Raw genomic sequence first — 21541 nt, forward strand, 5'->3', positions numbered from 1 at the left:
TTGATGGAAAGTTGCATTTTCCCGAAAAATTTTTAAACTCTGGCGTAATTATTTATTCGTCACCATTATTTAAAACTGTACTTATCGGTACATCTAAATAGTAGATAACTCATGAGTATATATCAGGTATGATATCAGGTGTGATATCAGGTGAACAAGCGGTCCGCCACTATTTCTCTAGAAAGTATAGCATTCGAATCAGAGACCGTTTTCCTAAGTCTTAAGGTGAAAGAAATAAAAATGAAGTAAATTTTAAATACATATTACATTTATTTAGAAGATATGTATACACATATAAATACATAAATACTCTATAATAAAATTGCTTGAGCTAAGTATTCGTTCACAAGAGGATCTCGAATAATGTTTTAATTATTTTTATTTATTTGATTAGTCTCTTGCATGTTTCAGCTTTGGTCTCTAAATAATTGTCTTTACAATGATCTCGTTTCATTCGCCAAACATTCTGTATTACTACGCCTGAGGAGTCAGACGAAATTGTATAATTATAAATTTTAAAAAGTTAAAAACTTAGTAAAAACACTTCGCATTTATAACAAGGTAGAAAATTGAGTATCATATTGTTTCTGGCATAACATCCAATAGAGGTATATGAATTAGAAATCGTATTATTTTTTTATACAAAAAGCCGTAATGCAAAGTAAAAAAGGCTATGAATAGAAAGTGAAAAATCCAATGTTCTAGAAATGTTTACCAAGATTTACTATATTATATTATATTTTATTACTTTATTCGTGTTTTTACGCAGAAAAATGACACCACATTTGTGTTCTGAAATATATGACAAAAAGTGTAAAAATAATACATATTGTAGCTTGTCGTAGAAAAGAACATACTATCAGTAAACTTTTTATTATCTTTAAAAATAAAAAGTGCTCCGTAAGTAGGTTGCTCATAAAAATGGATCTTGGTGATAATGACGATATTTCTTATCTATAAAAGCTTTTCAGTCGCTATTATAAAACTTTGTTTTGCATATTATTTACTTTGTTTTTGTAATAAGTGGATTTCCTCGTGTAACAATATCATCGTTCTTAGCGAAAGGGAAAATTTACGCCGTAGCGTTCTTACGATCTATCAACAGTTAATACCCTTATGAATATTTCTTTCTTTTCTAAACCCCTAATAACAGTAAATCGGTTTCATCTTTTCGTAAGTGAGCATTGCGATGTTATTTGGCAGTCATTTTATAAATTTAATTATGTTATCAATCCTTTATTAAATTCAATATCTTTAAGTTTCGTTTACACTTCCATACATATTACATATTACATCATTTATTCTTTACTTATAAAATTTTTCAATGTTTCAACAATTCTTTTAGCAATTAGCAACTTTTTACGATTCTTCAATATTACTAATGCAAACATACTGATTAATTGATTATTATTATTTTTTTTAATAACTTATTCAGAATCAATCTTATAGCTTCGTTTTATTAATAAATTACTCTGAAGGTCGCATTTTACAAGCAATTTAACAACAGGAAAACTATTTTATTCGAATTTAATGTGCAATAGATTTTTTTCTGTTATATTTCAGCATTATTGATTAAAGTTATAAACAAGGGAGTTATATACGTTAAAAACTCATTGTTTTGTTGAGTAAGACTGTTAATGAAAAACGTAAATGAAAACTAGCAAATACAATTTTTCCAAAGTGAATGTCAGCAAAATTTTCGTAATTGATTTTAGAAACGAATCATCTATAAATTAGAAACAATTTGGAAGCCACGTTTTGCGTCTTTACGTGCAGATGTTTTAAACATTTTTTTTTTCAAATTAACTTCTGACATTGAGAAAAGTAGCTTAAATTTGAGATAATCATTTTTACAATATACTTGTATGATTCCCATCTTGCTCAAGCTATTTTTAATTTAATTCTTCTTTTTACATTATCATAACACTTTTGTACAAAATTAAAAACGATAAACTTACAATTCATTATGCGTGCATTATTATCATTTGCATCAATAAAATCGTGATTAACCATCCGTTCAATAGAAAAAGAATATTTTCGTGATAAAAAAAATGCTATTATCATAGGCGAGTACGCCACGTTAATAAATAACAAGGATTATGTTGGCTGATGATACGTAATTGCAAATTCATTTTTGATGAAAAATATAAGCACGGAGAGGCATTCGAATAACGATTTAGCGTAGCTTCCTCTCAGATATTCGTCGAGTATAATAAATTCGTGCATGATCGTAATTCAGTGCGAAAACTTGCGGTCTCTCTGCGTGAGGGAGTCCACACTCCTGCAGCTCGTGATAAAACTCGGAGGGCAGTCCGATCGATCACAGAAAGCTTGGCAATCTCCGTCCAGAGATTAGCGCTACAATGAAAATCGGCAACAATTATGAGTGGCGCCGTCTCATTTTTTGCGACTCTTGGCGTTCTTTTGCAACTTGGTGATCTTCAGCCGACAACTGGCCCCTCCTGCATAGAGGACTTCGGCGCGTCCGCCCTCCTCGACGCTAGACACCAGTGCCTTGAGCGCGCGCATATGCACGTCCTTGGCGCTGACCTCCAGATGAGTGCCGGCGAACCTTTCGCGCAAGCACTTGCCGACGCTCGCGGCTTGCATCTCCGCCAGCTCCACGCCGTCCAAGCACAGCCACTGCAGGCAGCCGAGATTGGCGAGGAAGGCTTGAATCAGCCCGTGCTCGACCCGCGCTTTCTTCACTGCGTCGGCGACGAACAAGCCCGACGCTTTCACGAAGCTCAGGCAGCTCGAGTTGCGCAAATGCTTGCCCACTTGGCGCAGCGTGCGCTCGCTGTCCTCCAGAGTGATGCGCCAGAAATTGATGCGCAGCGATTGTAGACCGCGGAAGTGCGTGGATAGGCAGCCGAAAAATTGCACGAGCATGCGGTCGTCGATGAACAGCTGAGAGCTGCTGTTGGCGTTGCTGCACCCGATCGTCGATTTGTCCAGCGACAGGTCGAGCTCGCTTAGGCCTGTGAATCCCGCGAGGAACGGCAGCAATAGTGGACCGCGCAGTGCTAGTCTGTCGTTCACCGTCACCTACAACAAACAGCCAATTGTTATGAGTTTTCACGACTATTCATCAATCTTTGGATTTTCCAACGTTCGCACATCGAGCATTCCGTTTTTACTTATGTATTGCTGTCTTTTGATTTTTTAACAAAGATAAGGGAATATTGAGTGCAGTAGCTTTGGTTAATTGACAATCAATCTGTTAAAAAGAACCACGATAACATGTGCTTCGTGTTTGTTTTTCGATTGCATGACCTGCTTTATCATGAATGACCTGATCTACGATCACAGATATGTGCGCGAACTGCAACGATATACGGAATTTTATGTGATTGCTACGATCATTACTGATTTCATAACGCGACATGATTCAATAGAAGTTTGAAGTTTCATAGCGACGAAATTCCAATGTCTTTGTGACAAATCAATGGTGTAATCTGCGTCTGCTTTTATCGATAATCGGATAAATTTTACAACGAGTTGAATCGATTTTTATTAGATATAAAAAATCCAGGTAGTGTTGTCGGGACACGTGTTTATTCTTATCAATTATATGTAATATTAATTACTCAATTTGATAACAGTATTCGGACTAACTGTACACACGATTACAATCAATAAAATTGTCGAACTCTTACGAACTGTTTTTTTTCTCTAGTTTTTGAAAACGACCGTGAGTCAGTCGTTAGATGAACGGCAAACTACTCGTAAAAGTTTTCAAGAAAGTTTGTTCGTAAAACTATAGTATTCACTAAACTTGATACTATAATTTACAATCGCTGCCGTATAAGGACAAGGACATCTTGAGCACGAGGTTGAAAATCGCAAATTGCACCGAGATCCGGGTAAATCCAGTTGCATAATGTATGCGCGTACTGTCGCGATTGTACGTATATGTAGCCATGAATTTTGGTGGTTGAACGCATCGAGAATTTTTTATGATTCCATATGTTTTGACGGACGCCGAGATCCGGCAATACGTGCGATCGGAGAGGGGCGCACATATCAGTCGTCGTCGAAACGAAACGCTTCACATTAGTCGTTCGATGGCCCAATTCTTAGTCGCGAGGCTTACCCCGTGCGTGTAGCCGCAAAGTGTTACTTGGCGTCGGACGCATCGACCGAGCTGCAGTCAAATTCACACTGTTTTATACGAATACGTGTATACGCTGTTTGCATGCAACGGATTTGGAAGTAGCAGAGCAGTACAGAAACGTCGAGCAAGTTGGCAGCTCGCAGCTACTCATAGTAACGTAAATCCTCTTTGAAAATGTAGCTATCGATAATCCGTTTCACGGAAGCAACTTATTACTGTAAAAACGTTTATTATAACAATAAACGGCTTTATGTACAATTTTTACATTTTCACGAGTAAAACAAAATAAAAACAGAGATTCTCGATTGTTTTACAGGATTTTATATTCTTATCGTATTGTTCGTTTTCGTCCGAGAAATCAACTCATTTGTTCACTAAATTATTGCTATTTACACTATAATTTTACAAAGATTAAAAGTCTGACGGCTTGCTCCTGTCGGCGATTACAACTTGTTTACTGTTACGTCAAGCAGATTATTTAATCGTAATGTTTTAGCAATAGAAAATCTTGTGCAGCTTAGATTATGCGTTTCTATCTCTATAAGTAGTACAATCGAATTTAACATTGAATAAAATGTAATTTATATGGAAATTCTTGTACGTCATCTTGATATTAAATACGTGAAAGCGAAGGAAGTTAGTGAAATTAAACGCGCGTATTCTCGACTACCGAAATTCATCGAACAGACGATGATATTCGATAGCACGGTATTGTTTCTTACTTGGCACCAGTGTAATGCTAATTTCGTATAAAATGCCTATTGTCGCGGCAAGCCATAAAGTTCGTCATTTAGATTGTTTTGAATCTCGTTATCGTACTGGAAGCCGAGGTTCAACTAAACTAAAGTTTCTTGTTTAATTTAAGCAAGAGCAGAGCGTTAAGTTCGAGTGTGGAACCGTTGACATTTGAACGTCGAGGAGAGAAGCCGCGCAAGGGGCACTTGAAAGTTCGAATTGCAAATTATATCTCGCGAGCTGTAAACTTCTAAGTACTCGCGCGAAATTCGAAACTTGGTATACGTGGCAAGCGTCTACTTTCGCGCGCTGCGCGCGCATTCGTACCGAAAAATGATCGCTGGCAACGTCCGGAGCCTCGCCGCGAGAGCTCGGAAGTAGAACATTACCTGAAAGCCAGCCAGTCGTAGGAAAACGACGTCGGGACATGCGGGCGGCGCCGCGGCCCTCAGCAACTCGGCTCCGGCGTCGTCGCGTCGACCCAGCCGTGATACCGGTCCTTCGTGGACGGCCAGGTGCAGGCGGGCGTTGCATAGGCTCAGCTCGCGCACGTTCGTGCAGCGCAACAGCTCCGAGAACACCGACAGCGTCTCCGACTCCTGTGGAACGGCAATGTCCTCTTTAGTTTTCAGCGGGCATGGCAGCTGGTAAATTGACTTTGGGGAACACCGTTTTCGAAGTGGAGAAAGAGGAAAAATCGTAGCCCTCCGCGAAGGTCAGGTGCGACGAGGCAACGAAAGCTCGTGGAAAAAGGAAAAACGACGCGTTGCGACGAAGACATTTTTCGAACATTGCGCGGCTAATGCATTGTGGGCGCCGAAGTCGGCGACACGAAGTCACAAGAGGTGGGAACTAAGAGATTTCGTCGTGGTTTATTTTCTCCGAGAAGGCAGGGGGTGGGCCGAAGTGCAGGATCGAGGCGTGCTTGCGCGCGCGAGAAGGCAATTGAAATTGAGAACGTGTCTCGCGAAATCGAATTTGTCTGGAAAGACGCGAGATCCTTGATTTCTTCTTTCCTGTGCGAGAGACAGAGAGTCCCTCGCTGCCGTCTGGGTATTTGGAGGAGAAAGGACAGGACGCTGTCTCTTATCCCTTTTCTTATCCCAGGCGGCTATTCGTTTTGTTTAATGTGATTTCTTACTTTCAATCGCTTTTCTTTTACCTTACGCCGACTATCTCGTGCGCGCGCTACGCCCGGAGACCCTTTCTCTTTCAATTGTTTCATGGTATTACACGTGGGATTACAAAGAATTGTTCTCCTTTCGTACGCTTTATCGGCTCTCTCTTCGACTTTTGTTCATCCGCGAAAGCAAACAAACCTTCGGTGTTTAAATAAAGGCACCGCTCTTTGGAATTCGATATCCCTAACGCGCAATTCCAAAATCCAAATTAAAGATCTCGTTTCTGTATATCTCCAAAGAAAACAAATAGTTTCATTCTGGCGACGCTCAACAAATATAGTATACCGTGTGCACGAATAAGCGAAAAATTCAACTCGATCAATCCCGCGCGAATTAAGCAAGTAAACAAATAAAAAAAGGAGCAATTTTTCAAAAAACGGAAAAAAAAACAGTTTTTTTTTTTTATTTTTAATCAACATTTTCGGAGATAGCGAGCGCGGGAGCGGCGCGTAAAATCTTTGACGCGGGAAAATTGCCGAGAGCACGGCGAAGCTCTCGAGGCGGCGTTATGAACTTTTCGCATTGAGGGTGTATACGTGGAGCAAAAGGGAGTCGACCGAGGTACAGGTAGTATTCGCGCACAGTGGCGAAAGCAAATGATGAAGCTTTAATGGAAAACTAAGCCTCGTGGATACAGCAAGCTCGCACCTCGTTACGCGTGCACTATCCACCTGGATAAGCGCTCTCTCTCTCTCTCTCTCTCTCTCTCTCTCTCTCTCTCTCTCTCTCTCTCTCTCTCGCTCTCTCGAGCTCGCGTGGCTTTATAATGATTGCGCCGGCAGTGTTGATTTTTGCGCGGCCAACTTAACCTCGAGACATTATATAGAATACTGCTCCATTGGGGATACGCGATCGTTTGTTTGTAGCTGGGAATCAGCCGACCGGAAGAGTCGTAACAACAGCGACGTCGAAACATCGTGAAAATGCTAATTTAGCCTCTGTTCGCGAGATTCCATTGGTTAATTCCGTGCTCGAGATGATGGATATTTTATGCAAGGTGTTCGTCGAATAGCCCTCTGTTGACATTATCACACTTGAATCGCAAATTCGAATGAAAAGAAGTTAATTAAAAAGTAGTAATGAATAGAGCATCTGAAGTAAACAGTTAAGCGAATTGAACAAGCGATAAGCACGCGTGTATAACGATTTGATTGGTATCTTCGTCGCGAGCATTCGACATAAAATTCGAGTATACGGCGAGTATACGGCGCTGTCGAGAAGATCCTTATCGAGGCGGAAATTAACTCGATAGCTGTAAGCGTTATTCAAGCGAAAGCCCTCGAGAGAAAAAAATGCCGTGCTAACGTGTAAAGGGCAAAGGCCGCAAGTACACACGCGCGCGCGCGCGCGCACACACGCGACTCGTTCTACGTACAAGATAAGTTATCAGCTAACGGACGAAAAGCTTTTGAGTCAAAGCGAAGAATCCGGGACGCCGCGAAATTTCAACGTGGCCAATGTGGCATACGTAACACATCCTTCTACACGTGCGCATAAGCGCGTCTCGCGCCCCTCTGGCAATGTTGCACTTTCACCGAGTGCGACACGCGCTTTGCTCGCAGAGGGCGAGGCAAAGAGTATTTCATTACGAAAATGTCGCTCTTAATTAAGTATGAATCTGTTCTTTAACCAAGCGGACTCGCGGAATTTTTTAATTTGGCGACTGCTTCACTGCTTGATGTGGCCCTTTGGCGCCGGGGGGACAAGCAAGAATAATCCAGTTTAAATAGGGTCGGGCAAGCGAAAAAAAATAAAGAAAAGAGAGGAGGAGAGAGAATCCCTCAGAATTAATAAGGATTTCCGGCGTCGCCCACAGTACGCTCACGGCAATATAAAACTTTGAAAATAAGGTCGAAGCGAGGAAGTGAGAAGTTTACTCGGAGGAAGAAAGGAAAGAGCGAGCGGAAAAAAAAAAGAAAAACAAGGGACAGGAGGCGCGGGAGCAAGTTGCTCGGCGAGTTACACACGGTGCGCTGATTACTGCCACGTCCAAGGGATGAATGCACCCGCCGCCGGAAGAATTATTGCAGTTGCGAAAAGGTGGACGCGCTCGAGACTCGGGGCATCCGGATTATGCGCACAATAAGTCCAGCGTCGCTCGCTCGCCGGCTAGATGTATTGCAGCAAAAGTGCAAGCCCAGACTTCATTTATTTGGCTCCGGGTCCCGCGTACAACCAATCCGGAAAAGGGTTCGCTGCCCTCGATAGATATACCCCTTTACGTATTATAACGGCCAGTAACAAGCTACGGCTATCTCGTGCATTCTATCCGTTATGCTATGCCATTGGATTTTTCGACGCGGGACCCCTCGATTCCTATTGTGGTGAATGAAAAATGCATAAAATTATTCATAGTCTATACGTCCTCTCAAAGGTACTCGATCCGGACATCGTTTTTTAATTTCATGGCTTCGCTATACATCACGAGCATTTTTTAGATTTTCAGATAAATTGCGATTGCATTTCTTTTTTAGCTTTTAACGATATCGAATGTAACTTAACGACTTGAAACTGTTGCAATTGTAATTTCTAAACCCAATATTCGACAAAACAAAATTACTCATGAACAGAATAACCGACTGAAATCAAAGGAATAAAAATCTCTCAACGGATACTAAAATTCTAATAAGGCACGGCAATCCACGTTAACAACGTTCTTGCAACGAGTCATCAATTTAGCTTAGCCACGCGCTAGCGTTAACCATGGCGCAAACACGTGCAAGTTTTTGCACGGTCGTCGCTTCTCCAAAAAATAACAACCGAAGCTTGGGAGGCGAAATGCGAAACACGCTCAAGCGTCGAAGTTTTCCGAATGGCGGGAAATTGGCAAATGGCAGCGGAGCGCGACCGATGACGCACAAAATAAAACAAGTCAAACGCATTTGCCAGCTAGAACGTGCCATTGTAATTTATTACTGCGCATCGATCGTCGTCATGGCAGAACAAAAAATGCAGTTTATGTCGACGCACGAACTTGAAAAAATTAAAGCAAACGCAAAAATAAATGAACTATCGATAAACTCGCTCGTCGCTACGTACGTGACGTAGTTTTTTTTTCTTTTATTGCATCGACAACTGATAAAATAAAACTTGATAACAGTTTCCCAAAACTTTAATTAATAACGATAGTAATATGATGACACTTTCGTTATTGGAATTCAATTTAACTTTCTTTTTATCTTGATTCCTTTCCGATGTTTCAACTTGATACCAGAGATTCAATCTGAAACTTCTAATCTGATTAGATTCTTTTAAATTCTAACTCAATAATATTTATATGATACTATTTCCATTAAATTAAATTCGTCTTCGATATTGATACAAAAATGTGCCTTTGAGATGTTATACATATTTATCAGCTTACAATATCTAGTAAAAAGCCGATTTAGTAGAGAAGATCGAGAAAAACCAACGCTCTAGGTTTCCGCTATATTCATCATTCCCTGTAGGATAACTTTGAGCCGATTATTCGTAATTTAATGTCATCTAGACACTTTAGTGGTCAAATCAACAGAATGGAGGCAAACAGTCGGAACAGAGTAAAAAATGATTGGACCGGAGGATATGACACGTCGGTGAGGCGTTCGGATCTCGGATCGCAGTTGAGCGACTTCGGCATGACGTATAATATTACAGACATAGCGCCCACACTTGCCAATTTACATCGAGCGCGAGTTTATGCTTAGGCATGGCGGATCATTGGGGAAACGCGAGATTAAATGCGACTGTCGGAAATTTCAGAGATTTGTGCGGGCGTACGATGTCGCCCCATATCTTTGTATTTTCCACACGCAAGCACGTCAATTTTCAGATCCTGTCCCGCCGACGTGCGCATCTATACGTCGGCTTTCCGCAGATTGGCCGTTCGCGAGTAAAGTCGTCAAGATACGCGCGCGTGATTTCATTTCATCTAAGTGGCCAGCGAGACTTTTAAGCTATAAAAAATGCTGTAAAAACTCCCCTTCGCCGATATCGACGAAAATGAGAATATTTTAAATTCATGTGCAAATTCATCTTCCTTCTCAAATTATATAGTCTAGTCTTGGCCGATACCGTTATATCGATACCCTTATACACCTTATTCTGTGTATCGACATTTTGCATCGTTTAAAGTACCTAGCCTATAAAATATAGTTGCTGGAAGCGCGATAAAAGAGGAAGAAGAAAAATGAAGAGATAGAAGAAGTGCTCGTAAATTTTGCAATACCATTGACGATGAAAGGCACGACAAAGGTGGGCTTTTATGTGAAAATCACGGCTACCTTACGTTCTCAACCCTCGGATTTTCAAGTCCATACAATAAAGTGCAATGCAGTAATTTTCTTTTTTATCCCGTTGCCTTTTACCAGGTTTCTTGCCGTGTTTTTGCGATCTTTGCCCCGAGGCCAACAAGTTTCGTCGGCTTCGGGGTCAGAGTTTGAAAATATGATAAAATCACATTTTAAAAAACACGTTGTTGTATAACAATTTCGACCGAATGCAGAACCGTTATATACTTCACGGTTTGCAATTAGTTTATGAAAAATCATTTCGAGTAGATTTGATGTATTTGGAGCAATAATACTTGTCATAGAATTTGTATCGCTGAGATTGTTTCAGCGACATCTATAAATAACTTTATGAGGCAGTCTTTCTCAATCGAATACTGCGGCATTTTTAGTAATTATTAGTAAATCTTTAGTAAATGTACGTAAACAGGAGATATATGAAGTTTATTCTTCCAGATGGAGTGGGCGCACATAGAAATTTTAAGTAGCGGTCGATGAAACATGACCGAGGCAGATAAGACGAATTAAGTCATAAAGGAAAAAAAAACGACGCGATTAGGTATGCGACTCTGGGCGTCGAGTTTTGCGAAAATAGCTCGCGAGGAATGAAAGAGCCGGAAAATTTCCATCCTTATAAATAATTTGTCGGGGCACCTTCTCTCTTGTCTCTCTCTCTCTCTCTCTCTCTCTCTCTTGGCTCCCTTTACACATGCATGAATGCGAACCGCCACGGAGCGTGCATCGCGTACACCTGTTGTGTGCAGACCGTATATGTACACTGTGCAAGAGCACATAACCCGCACGCGCTGGCGCGATATGCGTTTGTGGCCGACCCATAGGCGTGTAAGTAAACTCGCGGCACTATGCTCAAGTAACTGTCAGCTAATTACTCATTATTTCAAGTTAGAACATTGTATTCGCGTTTTCTTCGCGCAATCCTTGGTCGGAGAACACGACAACTTCGTTAAAAATAAATGAATGAATAAATATGAACGTTCGAATTCGATATAAATCGATCGATAGAGTGCGCGCGAGCTTTAACGAAGCTTCGGGCTAAAGAACGGTAAAACGAAAGGCAATGTAAAAGTGCGAAGACAGTGGAAAAGATTGACGAATAAAAAGGTTGAGAGTTAAGGACTGAGGTTCGCGTAGAGTAGCGAGAGCTGTGGGTCTAATTAGTGGCGGGAGGGGAGGGGGGGGGGGGGGCATGCTTTTGCGCAAAGGCCGATTACCGTTAATCAGGCGAGGGCGCTGGCGGGAGCAAAGTAGTTTGGCTCTAATTTATCGGTAATACACGAGCAACGTCGAGCGAGTTTATCGAGAGAGCCCGCCCGGCATGACTATCCTTGTACGTATCTTAATCCAAGTGTCTACGTTGTCGTCGCTGGTCCCAAACTGTACCTCTTAATGCCTTAAATGGCTTTTACAGCACTTGGACTCTTTTCAACTTTACCTGTCCGACCGCGACGAGCTTTATCCACGCTGATACTCAAGCTCGTCAATTTAGTTCATCGAATCGCATTTTCAAGCGAATCGCGCGCACGTACGCACTTCGTTATTATTCCCGCGCGCATCGTATCATTACGTCTGCACTCTACTGAGAAATCACGGCAGCATAGCCTGGCCTCTCATAAGGATCGAAAATATATATATATATACGTCACGATCGAATTTATGATTTCATAAAGTGAAGATACCAGAGACTTTTTTTTATTGCTTCGAGTGAATGAAATGTAAAAGCTAAGCGTTTGGGATTCAAATTCATGAAGTTATATTCAACATTGTCTGCGCACGTAAAGTTTACGAGGCTACATCGCGATTCCATGTCGTAAAAGCTCATCATTGTTCTATCCTAAAATGAGATCGGAAACTTACCTCGATCCTGAAGGTCCAGCCTTCGAGGCTGAGCAGCCTGAGCGTGGAATTTCTGGCAAGAGCGTGGCACAATAATCTACAGGGATGATCGTCGAGGGCGAGACGTGGACTAGCGAGATCGAGTAGCTGCAAACAGGGGGCTTCGGCGAGGGCGACCACCAAAGGTATGACGTCGGCAGGTCTTGAAGCTCCGGCCGCTCGAACTGCGTCGAGGTTACGTGCGCGTCTTATCGTCTCGGCAAGGCAAGCGGCGTCCAAGCCGCCCAGCAGACACTTGCTTACGTTCAGCGAGCGCAGCTTGCAGTTTGGTTCTCTGTAAACCATATTTTATTCAACGTTCGCACGGGCAAGCTGTTCTACTGTGAGCAGTGACTGACTGAAACGTGTAATCATTACACTTTGTTTTTACCCTGAAAATCTTCTTTTCTCATATACATCTGCATTTAAAAATACTTATTGAATTTAAACCGTATTCATAGATAATTGAAGCGTCGAATGCTCTAGATAATAACTACTCGTTAATAATAGTCCATTATGGCGAATTTGTGTATCGCACCGCATCCAATTCCAACATACCAGGATAATCATATAATACGATGTTATTATCCGCATGATGATTACTTATATGTATTTACCGTGCGTATTGGCGTTGGAGTTTTCGGTACGATGGATTATTAGTAAACAAGCGGATGCTCTATCGCATTAGCTAATTCAATTGCGCCGGATATAGAAAGTTTAATTACTGTCCAACCGTCGACCTATCGATCACCTAATTTGCAGTCGATCTGCAGATGCATATTTTCGAGACACGGCGGAAACACGTGTGCCGTATTGGCTCGCGAGCTTGGTTTTCCATTCGGTACGGTCGCGACGAAGGCCAAAACGAGCCAAGAAAAATACCGAACAGATGCCATGAATGCGCTAGGAGGATAAGCTAAGCCCGATGGACTCGTAAAGCTCGTAAGCGGTATAGGGCGAAGCATTGTTGCCCGTACCTATACGCTGCGGCGATCGCACGAGAGGTAGAGATATCCCGAAACAGCTGGACTATAAGAATCGCACTCGACCTTGCGCATTTACTCTGCGCGCTAAGGGCCAAACAATGCCTCGGTTTCGTTTTTTCCATCTCTCTCTCTCTCTCTCTCTCTCTCTCTCTCTGTGTTTTCTCGAAAACCCTTTCACAAGTCTACTCAGGAGACACACTTCGACTATAGAGATAGCGCGAGCGAGCTTCGCACGCATAAATATCATCTGCTCCATTCTCTTGTGAACGTTCACTTTCTCGCTTACGAGTTTCTCCTATTCTTGTTTTGCCATCCCGTGAATTGGTATACTAGCTTCTCGAAAGTCAAACTTAATAAATATATTATATTTTTGCCTCAATTGCAAATAAAGCGAGCTGATTCAGAAAGCGACTGGGTTGAAAGAATCTTTAGAGCAGTAGTGTTTGCTGAGTTATGCAATGGATTTTACTTGGTTTAGTTTGTAATTTGAATTAGTGCATGCCAAAGAGACTGTTTTGGTATATTCACTAGTTCGTATATTAGCTTCTGCTACAGTCTTCAAGATGACAAGCTGTACGAGCATAAGATACATGTATTTACAGCAGGGTGCTGAGAGCACGATAAGGTTGTCTTTGATAAGCATTCAAGTGCACGTTCGCGACTCATCCGCATAGCTAACAAGATGTATGTAAATGAGGAGTTACGCTTTACATGCTAGAGTATTAAAAATTCCATGCATTCGTGACACCTCTTGCATTATATAGTACCTTCAATGCCCATTAAAATTCAATGTACTCTAAATGTGAAATACCTATATATTATCGCGTAAAAGAGGCGTTCCTTTTAAATAATCAAAATAGTTATGATATTCTTTATATTTTTACAAGTACTCTCGATTTTACACGAACGAAGAAGTATTTGGCTAGCGGAATATTTTACTTTCTCAAACACTGCGTTCACAGTGTTTCCACTTACCGTTGGAAAAAATAGTAGATAGTTTTGTTTTATTTGCTAACTGGAAAAATTACTTTTCTTAAGCTCACGTATTATTGCGAAAGATAAATATTCATAGTCTTAGATGGATGAAGTTACTTGAGACGAACTTTCTGTGTAACATTTAGCCCAGTACTAAAAGTTTACAGTTAAATACTTTCGCTAGATGTATAATAATTTATGCAAAGGTTTACTTAATTTCAGACATTTATTTTGAAACTTTTAATGAAGAGCAATGTTGATTTTTAATTTCAATATTATTTTATACGAGCTTAAATATTATTATATCTAATGACATTTTTCCAAACGACTTATAAAGTAAATTTTTTTTAATATCACATAACATCACTAAATGAAATTGTAAATTTATTCTCAGTTAAAAATAAAAGAAAACCAAAGTTATTAAAGTTTAAAGAACGCAACAATAAGCATTCGTTATTTGCATATAACGAAATTACGCGTGTCAGTTTTAAAAAAATATTTTGATATTTACATATCACTTTTAAAAACAAAAGGCGTACAAAAGTTATTCGACGTACAAAATAAAAGACAGAAAAACATTTTCTCCAAGTTGGCCGCGAAAGGTAATCTAGTGGAAACTTTTGGTGTGTAATTTCTCAGTTAGCGATTCGTCTGAAAAAACATCGATATTATTGAACTAAAACTACTAAATGTAGAAGTTCAGTAATAAATTTCAGTCAATCGATTGCTCAAACTTAGAGATTGACGTAGAAAATAGATAAATTGATAAAATATTTGCAGGTATTAAAAATTAATTGCTTAAATGTAAACACTAGGTAAAATACTGACCTAATAGCACTAAAGATCTCGTGAAATCCGCTACTATGATGACTAACGATGTCACAAGCCGGTGGAGGGTGTAACGTAGGCAATCGATGGCAAAGTACACTGTCACTGTTGCGTTTGCTACTGGCATCGCGTTCGCCATTGTTGCTGCTACTACTGCTTGGTAGGGTGCCATTGTTGCTGCTGTTGCCGCTGCTCGGTGTACCCAAACTTAGTGGTAGTCGCGGCAGGGTGGCTGGCCGATTCGAACCACCGTATGCTGCCAAGGCACCGCGAGGCAAAGACGAGTAACAGCGACTACTCGTTGGTAAACTGCCCAGGGTACTGGATGCACAGCCACTGCTTCCTGATCCTGATCCAGATCCTTCAAGGAGAAAATCATATTTCCCATCAATTCTACGAATCCTTTTAAGCATTATTTACGATGCTTAACTGTTTGTATATAAAAATGTTTCAACTTAATTTATCTTTTAAAGTAAACATTCCAGTTTTTTTAATAGTGGGCAGTCAATTCATACTCAATAGTTAGCTTTATCTCTGGCGCTTATTATTTTCCTTAAATGTTTACACTGAATTGAAAGTATTGTATGTTCTCCAACATCATATATTACATTCGAGTTCTAATTGAAGTACGCAATATTGTAAATAACGTAAAATCACATTATAAACGCACTATAATGCATAAAATAGATTGTCTAAATTTTATTTTATTTAAGTTAAATAATTCGATGCGTAAATTGATTATTTCGTTTGTTTTTTAATAACTGCTATGTGTCGTGTCATAATCGTATTAAAAAATATTTTCAAATTAATATTTTTTTTTTCAATTAAAAAAGAATAGTCAAACAATTTGTACACTTCAACTGAGCATACTTTTGTATCAATGTAGTGATCATGAAAAAGAATGTTTAATAAATTAAAATAAATCTAAGTAAGCTTAATTAAACTTTCGTTGCATATCACTGCAATAATCAGAAGGTCAAATATAGAATGAAGCGTTAGGAGAATTGCAAGGTTAAATCTACAATATAAACGAATTATGGTTACCTTTTATTATCGCGTACATAAAGCTAATAAAATGTCATGTTAACACAGCTGTATTTTTTCCACATCTTAAAAGTATAAATACCCATCAGAATTTTATCAAAGCTTTGCTAATTTATCAGTGAGACAGTAACAATTCTATGAAAAGTAACGAACATCGCTGTTAACCAAAAGAATGTGAGTTTTCTATAGTATTTTCTTAATTAGTTAGCTCTAATTAGTTATTTCTAATTGAATACTTGAATTGAATAGGTAATACTGATAAGATATATTTGATAAAATAACAAAATAAACAAGAATACCTTCAGAAATGTTAATCTCATATAGAGTCCACTTATTTTTCTAATCTCCGCATATTTAAAAAGGTTTGGTACTCGATAATCCGCATGTTATACAAAATATTGTTATAGTTACATCGAATAACCACTACAGTGATTTTTGTACAATTGAGCATTATTTTTGGTAAAATATACAATTTAATGGACAGTTAAGTAAAAAAGTCCATTTTGTTTATTCCTTTTTTTAGTATTAAACAATTCGCAACAAAAAAAAATACTAATATCGCAAAATTTTTTTAATTATGCATTGATTCTATCAATATTCAAATACATATTATGACACTATTACTTTTTCAAACAGTGTTTCTTATTTGATAAAATATTATATAAGATCAATAATCATATTATAGTTAGTTGAAGAAATAATGTTTGGATACTTTAAAGCTGGTTTATTTCATAATCAAATAGCCAAATGTAATATTTCGATGTAATTGTGAACGTTCTATACAAAGCAAAAGTTTATGAAATAAACTTTGAAACATAACAATTTTTGTTTCAGAAATCTGTTTATAAAAAATAAGTTACGATGTTGACTAAGCAATGGATGGCGGGCAAGCTATTGATAATCTTATGCTGTGTCGCGGCTTCCGAACAAGAAGTCTTGGGTAATTTCAATATTATTAGTAATGTATTTAATGAACATATAGTTCAATAAAAATAACGATAATGGTAAAATTTATATTTCGATAACATTCAGCAGGTATAAAAAAAACTAAAGATTATGTTGCTAACAAAATAACGGGTATAGCTACTGATATAAATAATGCAAAAAATAATATCAATGATAAGCTCCACGACATTTCCCCAAATATTTTGGGGCCGATTGCCGACGCTGTTGACCCAGATTGGCTACTAAACGTACGTACCAAAAACGATATTTTCATATTTTATACGCAACTATAAATATTTATCATTACCGTTATGGGCAAACAGATGAATTATACACTATGGCTGGAAGACATGAATCAAGCTTTAATGAGAGGAAACACTGAGGCATGGGTGATGATGGTCGGTAAGACGATTGACGTAGCGCGTGTAACTCAAGAAATTAAAACGTCCACGACGAGCGCAGCTACATGTGTGGCATGTAAGTTTCTTGTGAACTTGGGACGATTCATGCTCAAAGCTGGCAAAAGCGAGGAAGACGTTTTAAAAATGTTAACTATCAGCTGTGTCATCCTCAAAATTCAAACAGAGAGAGTTTGCGCGGGAGTAATGAATCTCATTGCCGTAAGTTCTTGTTTTCCACTCAACTTATTATTACATTCAACTCCATCTTTGATAAAAACAATTCTTGAAATTTTTTAAATGCAGAAAAAACAAATAGCATAGAATTATCGTCATATCAGAATACGATAAAATACGTTTTTCTTATCAGACACCAATATTTCCGTCGATTCGATCATTTCAAAATATTATATCAATTTAGAAAAGAAAAAAATTTATAAATCTATATATATCTCTTTTAAGATCGATGTGGTCCAAGCAGTTAAAGAATCACCGATGAGGCCAGCACAAATCTGCAGTTTTTATTTAAACGACGCGTGTTTGAATGGCGAAGACGACCGTCACGAATGGAAGGTTACATTCCCATCAAAGGAAAAGTTAACCGAGTATCCATCCAGCCCGCCTCTTGAGAATGTACCGGTGCTCAAGGTCATACAGATCTCTGATACTCATTATGATCCTCACTACCTGGAGGGTGCTAACGTCGACTGCGATGAGCCACTGTGTTGTCGAGCTGTCGACGGTCAGCCAGCTGACAAAAGTGTCACCGCGGGGAAGTGGGGCGACTACCGCAAATGCGACACTCCCTTGATACTCTTTGAGAATGCTCTCAAACATATTGCTGATACCCACAAGGTGAGTGGGTTGCAGCGTGGAAAAAGCTTTAAGCAAGTTAAAATATATGTGCGAGAAAATTATCTCACACTAAAGCGGGCTCTTCACTTTCGGTTCGCTCGGGCACAAACGTCCTCACGAGGCTCAAATCGCTAGTATCGAAGTGTACTCTGAAAATACAGCAACGAATAATAATAACGCGAGCATTCTAAATGCCTGATCTTGTCTTTCACAATTAATTTTGCTGAGATGAATTTTCGATCGACACGAAAAGCATCCTTCTAACTTGTTTAATTAATAATTTATGTTTGGTCGACAAAGAATACAAAGAAAAGCGCACATGCTTTGAAAAGCAAATGTTATCTGAGAAGACTGAAAAGCCAGATTATATCTTGTTTGCTTTGAAAATGGCTCTGCCTGGCATTCTGTGCTTTTGCAAGGTTTGAAAGAATCATTAAGCCAAATTAATTGATAAAGACATGGTGAAATATAATTTCAAAGTAAATTGACAGTGCGCACACGTACAGGAGAGCTACGTGAATGACATTAGCAGCACTGAAAAACACGCAATTTCGTTATTTTAAATGTTAAATGCTTCATTTATTTGAAGAGTCACAATCAACCTTTTATAAATTATGAAATTCATTTATTTTCAAAGGACGTTGATTATATACTTTGGACTGGTGATGCTCCACCTCACGATATATGGAACCAAACGAGAGAGGACAATTTGGCGAACATGAAATTTTCGGCACAACTATTGGCCAAATACTTTAAAGATATCCCAATTTACCCATCCATTGGAAATCACGAGAGTTGTCCGGTTGATAGGTAAGCTCGTAAAATCAAATATCAATATTCGAGTTAACAAGTAATTCAATTTAATGCTCGCATAGTTTTGGCGCAGAGGGTGCTCCGCCAAGAAAAAACATGTCTTGGCTCTATGACGAGTTGGATAGGGAATGGAGCCGTTGGTTGCCGTCACACACCTCGGAGACCATTAGACACGGGGCTTACTACAGTGTTCTAGTGAAACCTGGATTCCGAATCCTTTCAGTGAACGGCAACTACTGTAGCAGGAACAATTTCTGGTTGCTGAAGAACAGTACTGATCCGGCAGGTGTACTCGCTTGGCTTATTCGCGAACTCGATCAAGCCGAAACCAATGGCGAGAAAGTTCATATTATAGGACACGTACCTCCTGGTGGAAGAGACTGTATCAAAGTCTGGTCTAGGAATTACTATGATATTATTAATAGGTAGATGCCGACATTATTTTGACAAAGATAGAAGAATCAACAATTCGATTGAATGTAATTTTCTGATTCTGTATAGGTACGAGGGCACTATAATGGCACAATTCTTCGGCCACACTCATTACGATGAATTTGAAGTATTCTATGATACCAAAAATCTGAAGCGAGCGGTCAATGTTGGATATATTTCACCTTCTATCACTCCGTGGGAGAATGTCAATCCAGCATATCGTATTTACTACGTGGAGGGTGACCATCCGACGACAAACAGAGTACATTTCTCTTTGACTTGAGTAAAAAATGACATGGAAAATAATACCGTGTTTTTTTTTCACGTTTCTTTAGACTATTGTCGATCACGAAACGTGGAAAACGAATCTCGATGAAGCAAATCGCAATGGCGAGCCTGCCTGGTACAAGGCCTACTCAGCCAAAACGGCTTACAATATGACATCGCTTCATCCAAGCGAGTGGAGCAATCTCATTACAAGAATGCTGAATGACACGGATCTTTTTGAGACCTTTCACAGGTATAATTGGCTTGAACCTATCCATAGTCCAAGCACGGCATAGGCATAATTCAATAAAATGTTCACGATCATTACAGGAACTACTATAGAAATTCGCCGGTCAGGCCGACATGTAACTACGAGTGTCGAAGGCGACTGCTGTGCGATTTGAGGAGCGGCAGGAGCAACGACCAGAAAAATCTCTGTTATAACATTTGATTGAAACTGCCAAGCATTATCGATGGGACGTAGGATAAGTTGTATAATTAAGAACTGATTGTAAAGAGAAATGAGGATTTCCATTCGTACTAATGAAACGAAGTGAATCGCACGAGGATTTTTTATTGGATCTCGTTAATCTAATATTAAGATTTGAATAATTCCATGAATAAATAAAGCTCGTGAAGCAAGTAAGAGGAGAAGTGCAAAGAGACCGAAGAGGAGGCTGGCCAATTAGAGTAGCGCGGCAAAATTAGCCGCGAATTATTCAAATCCGGAGGCGCGCGAGTCGAGAGTGAGCGAAGAGCGTGAGAGGTCTCTGTGGCGCTCGATTGCCACAGCCAGCTGAATTACACGCGCGGCGCTGCCAGCACACCTATACGTGGGGCTATGTAAACCCGGGAGTCGACAGCCGACTCGTATACCTACTTACGTATACCTATGCGCGGGCGTTAAACGCGCAGCAAGCAGTGGCAGCTTGAGTTTCAGTCAGACCACGTCTTTCCTTGTTCAAAGTCACAGCTGAATTTCGCCTCTCTCTCTCTCTCTCTCTCTCTCTCTCTCTCTCTCTCTCTCTCTCTCTCTCTCTCTCTCTCTCTCTCTCTCTCTATGTACTGTGTAATCCGCACAGCCAAATGCTAGCCGCACCAACTCATCTCTCTCTCTCCCCGCCCTTTATGCCCCCAGAAATTTCTCGCCGTGTTCTTCTACTTTATTATAATAAAAAAACACACGGCCGCTAAGACTTTTCAATTAGAGCTTCCCTCTGAAGCCCTTAAACGTATCAAGTTGCATAATTACTTTGTTAATATCTCTTTTCAGCGCAAACACCGAATGAAATTTCAGATCTCTTTGGTATTTCCAAAGCAAAATGTTACTTCGTAATTTGTTTGCGAAGGATAAATGCGTTACGCTGCAGAATAAGTTAATTATGTTAGAGCAAATGATTAGTTCTACCTTTCTCTTGAATTGCGAAATTGATAAAATATTCGTGACGCGTTGTTCGAAATGAAAACGAGAATTGGTGGAATGCATAACCAATAGCTTGATCATGATCGTAATACCATAGAAATTCACTTGAGCTGTATACAAAGTCTTGAATAAAGTAGATTTATTATAAAAAATTGGTTGTCTGGATACTTTTGGAGGCTTGAATATTTTGAAAATGTTGGTAGGCGTTATATAAAAAGGTATAATCTGCGCTCTGACATTCAGCAAGATTTAGACGAGCGGTAGCGCTTTCAAGCGTTGCTCATACAGCTAATAATTCTCAATTCACCGTGGAGGAAGTAGGTCTAGCCGGCGTCTCCCCTGTCAAGGGGTGAAAGAGCCTCAGCAGCAGCAGTAGCAGTA

General features: G+C 39.6%; 2 protein-coding genes across 7 annotated transcripts in view; one reads left to right on the forward strand and one right to left on the reverse strand.

The window, feature by feature from the left end:
* Positions 1–315: 315 nt before the first annotated feature.
* Positions 316–21541, reverse strand: part of LOC131664796 (uncharacterized) — a 130405-nt gene continuing 109179 nt past the window's right edge. For both annotated transcript variants that reach the window (XM_058936170.1, XM_058936171.1), the window contains 4 exons: positions 14984–15344; positions 12177–12489; positions 5242–5451; positions 316–3048 (listed from right to left, as the gene is read on the reverse strand). In XM_058936170.1, the coding sequence (XP_058792153.1) occupies positions 2398–3048; positions 5242–5451; positions 12177–12489; positions 14984–15344 (1535 nt within the window). In that variant the 3' untranslated portion in view covers positions 316–2397. The remainder of the gene's footprint in view (positions 3049–5241; positions 5452–12176; positions 12490–14983; positions 15345–21541) is intronic.
* LOC131664797 (sphingomyelin phosphodiesterase-like) lies at positions 4054–21312 on the forward strand. 5 transcript variants are annotated; one of them, XM_058936172.1, is made up of 10 exons: positions 4054–4274; positions 16862–16967; positions 17060–17220; positions 17296–17592; positions 17833–18225; positions 18863–19035; positions 19101–19463; positions 19540–19732; positions 19806–19990; positions 20068–21312. In XM_058936172.1, the coding sequence occupies exons 2-10, from the start codon at positions 16889–16891 to the stop codon at positions 20186–20188; spliced, it is 1965 nt and encodes a 654-aa protein (XP_058792155.1). In that variant the 5' UTR covers positions 4054–4274; positions 16862–16888; the 3' UTR covers positions 20189–21312. The 5 variants fall into 5 exon arrangements, with proteins under 5 accessions (XP_058792155.1, XP_058792159.1, XP_058792157.1 ...); XM_058936176.1 differs by having other exon boundaries at positions 17063–17220; XM_058936174.1 differs by having other exon boundaries at positions 4054–4269.

Source organism: Phymastichus coffea, unplaced genomic scaffold (genome assembly GCF_024137745.1).
Source record: "Phymastichus coffea isolate CEN01 unplaced genomic scaffold, Cenicafe_Pcof_1.1 PCOF00045, whole genome shotgun sequence".
NCBI lineage: Eukaryota > Metazoa > Arthropoda > Insecta > Hymenoptera > Eulophidae > Phymastichus > Phymastichus coffea.

Coding starts and splice junctions, on each gene's coding strand:
- LOC131664797 (XM_058936172.1), top strand. CDS start 16,889: ATGTTGACTAAGCAATGGATGGCGGGCAAGCTATTGATAATCTTATGC. Junction 17,593..17,832: donor GAGTAATGAATCTCATTGCC/GTAAGTTCTTGT, acceptor ATCTCTTTTAAG/ATCGATGTGGTCCAAGCAGT. Junction 19,464..19,539: donor TACTATGATATTATTAATAG/GTAGATGCCGAC, acceptor GATTCTGTATAG/GTACGAGGGCACTATAATGG.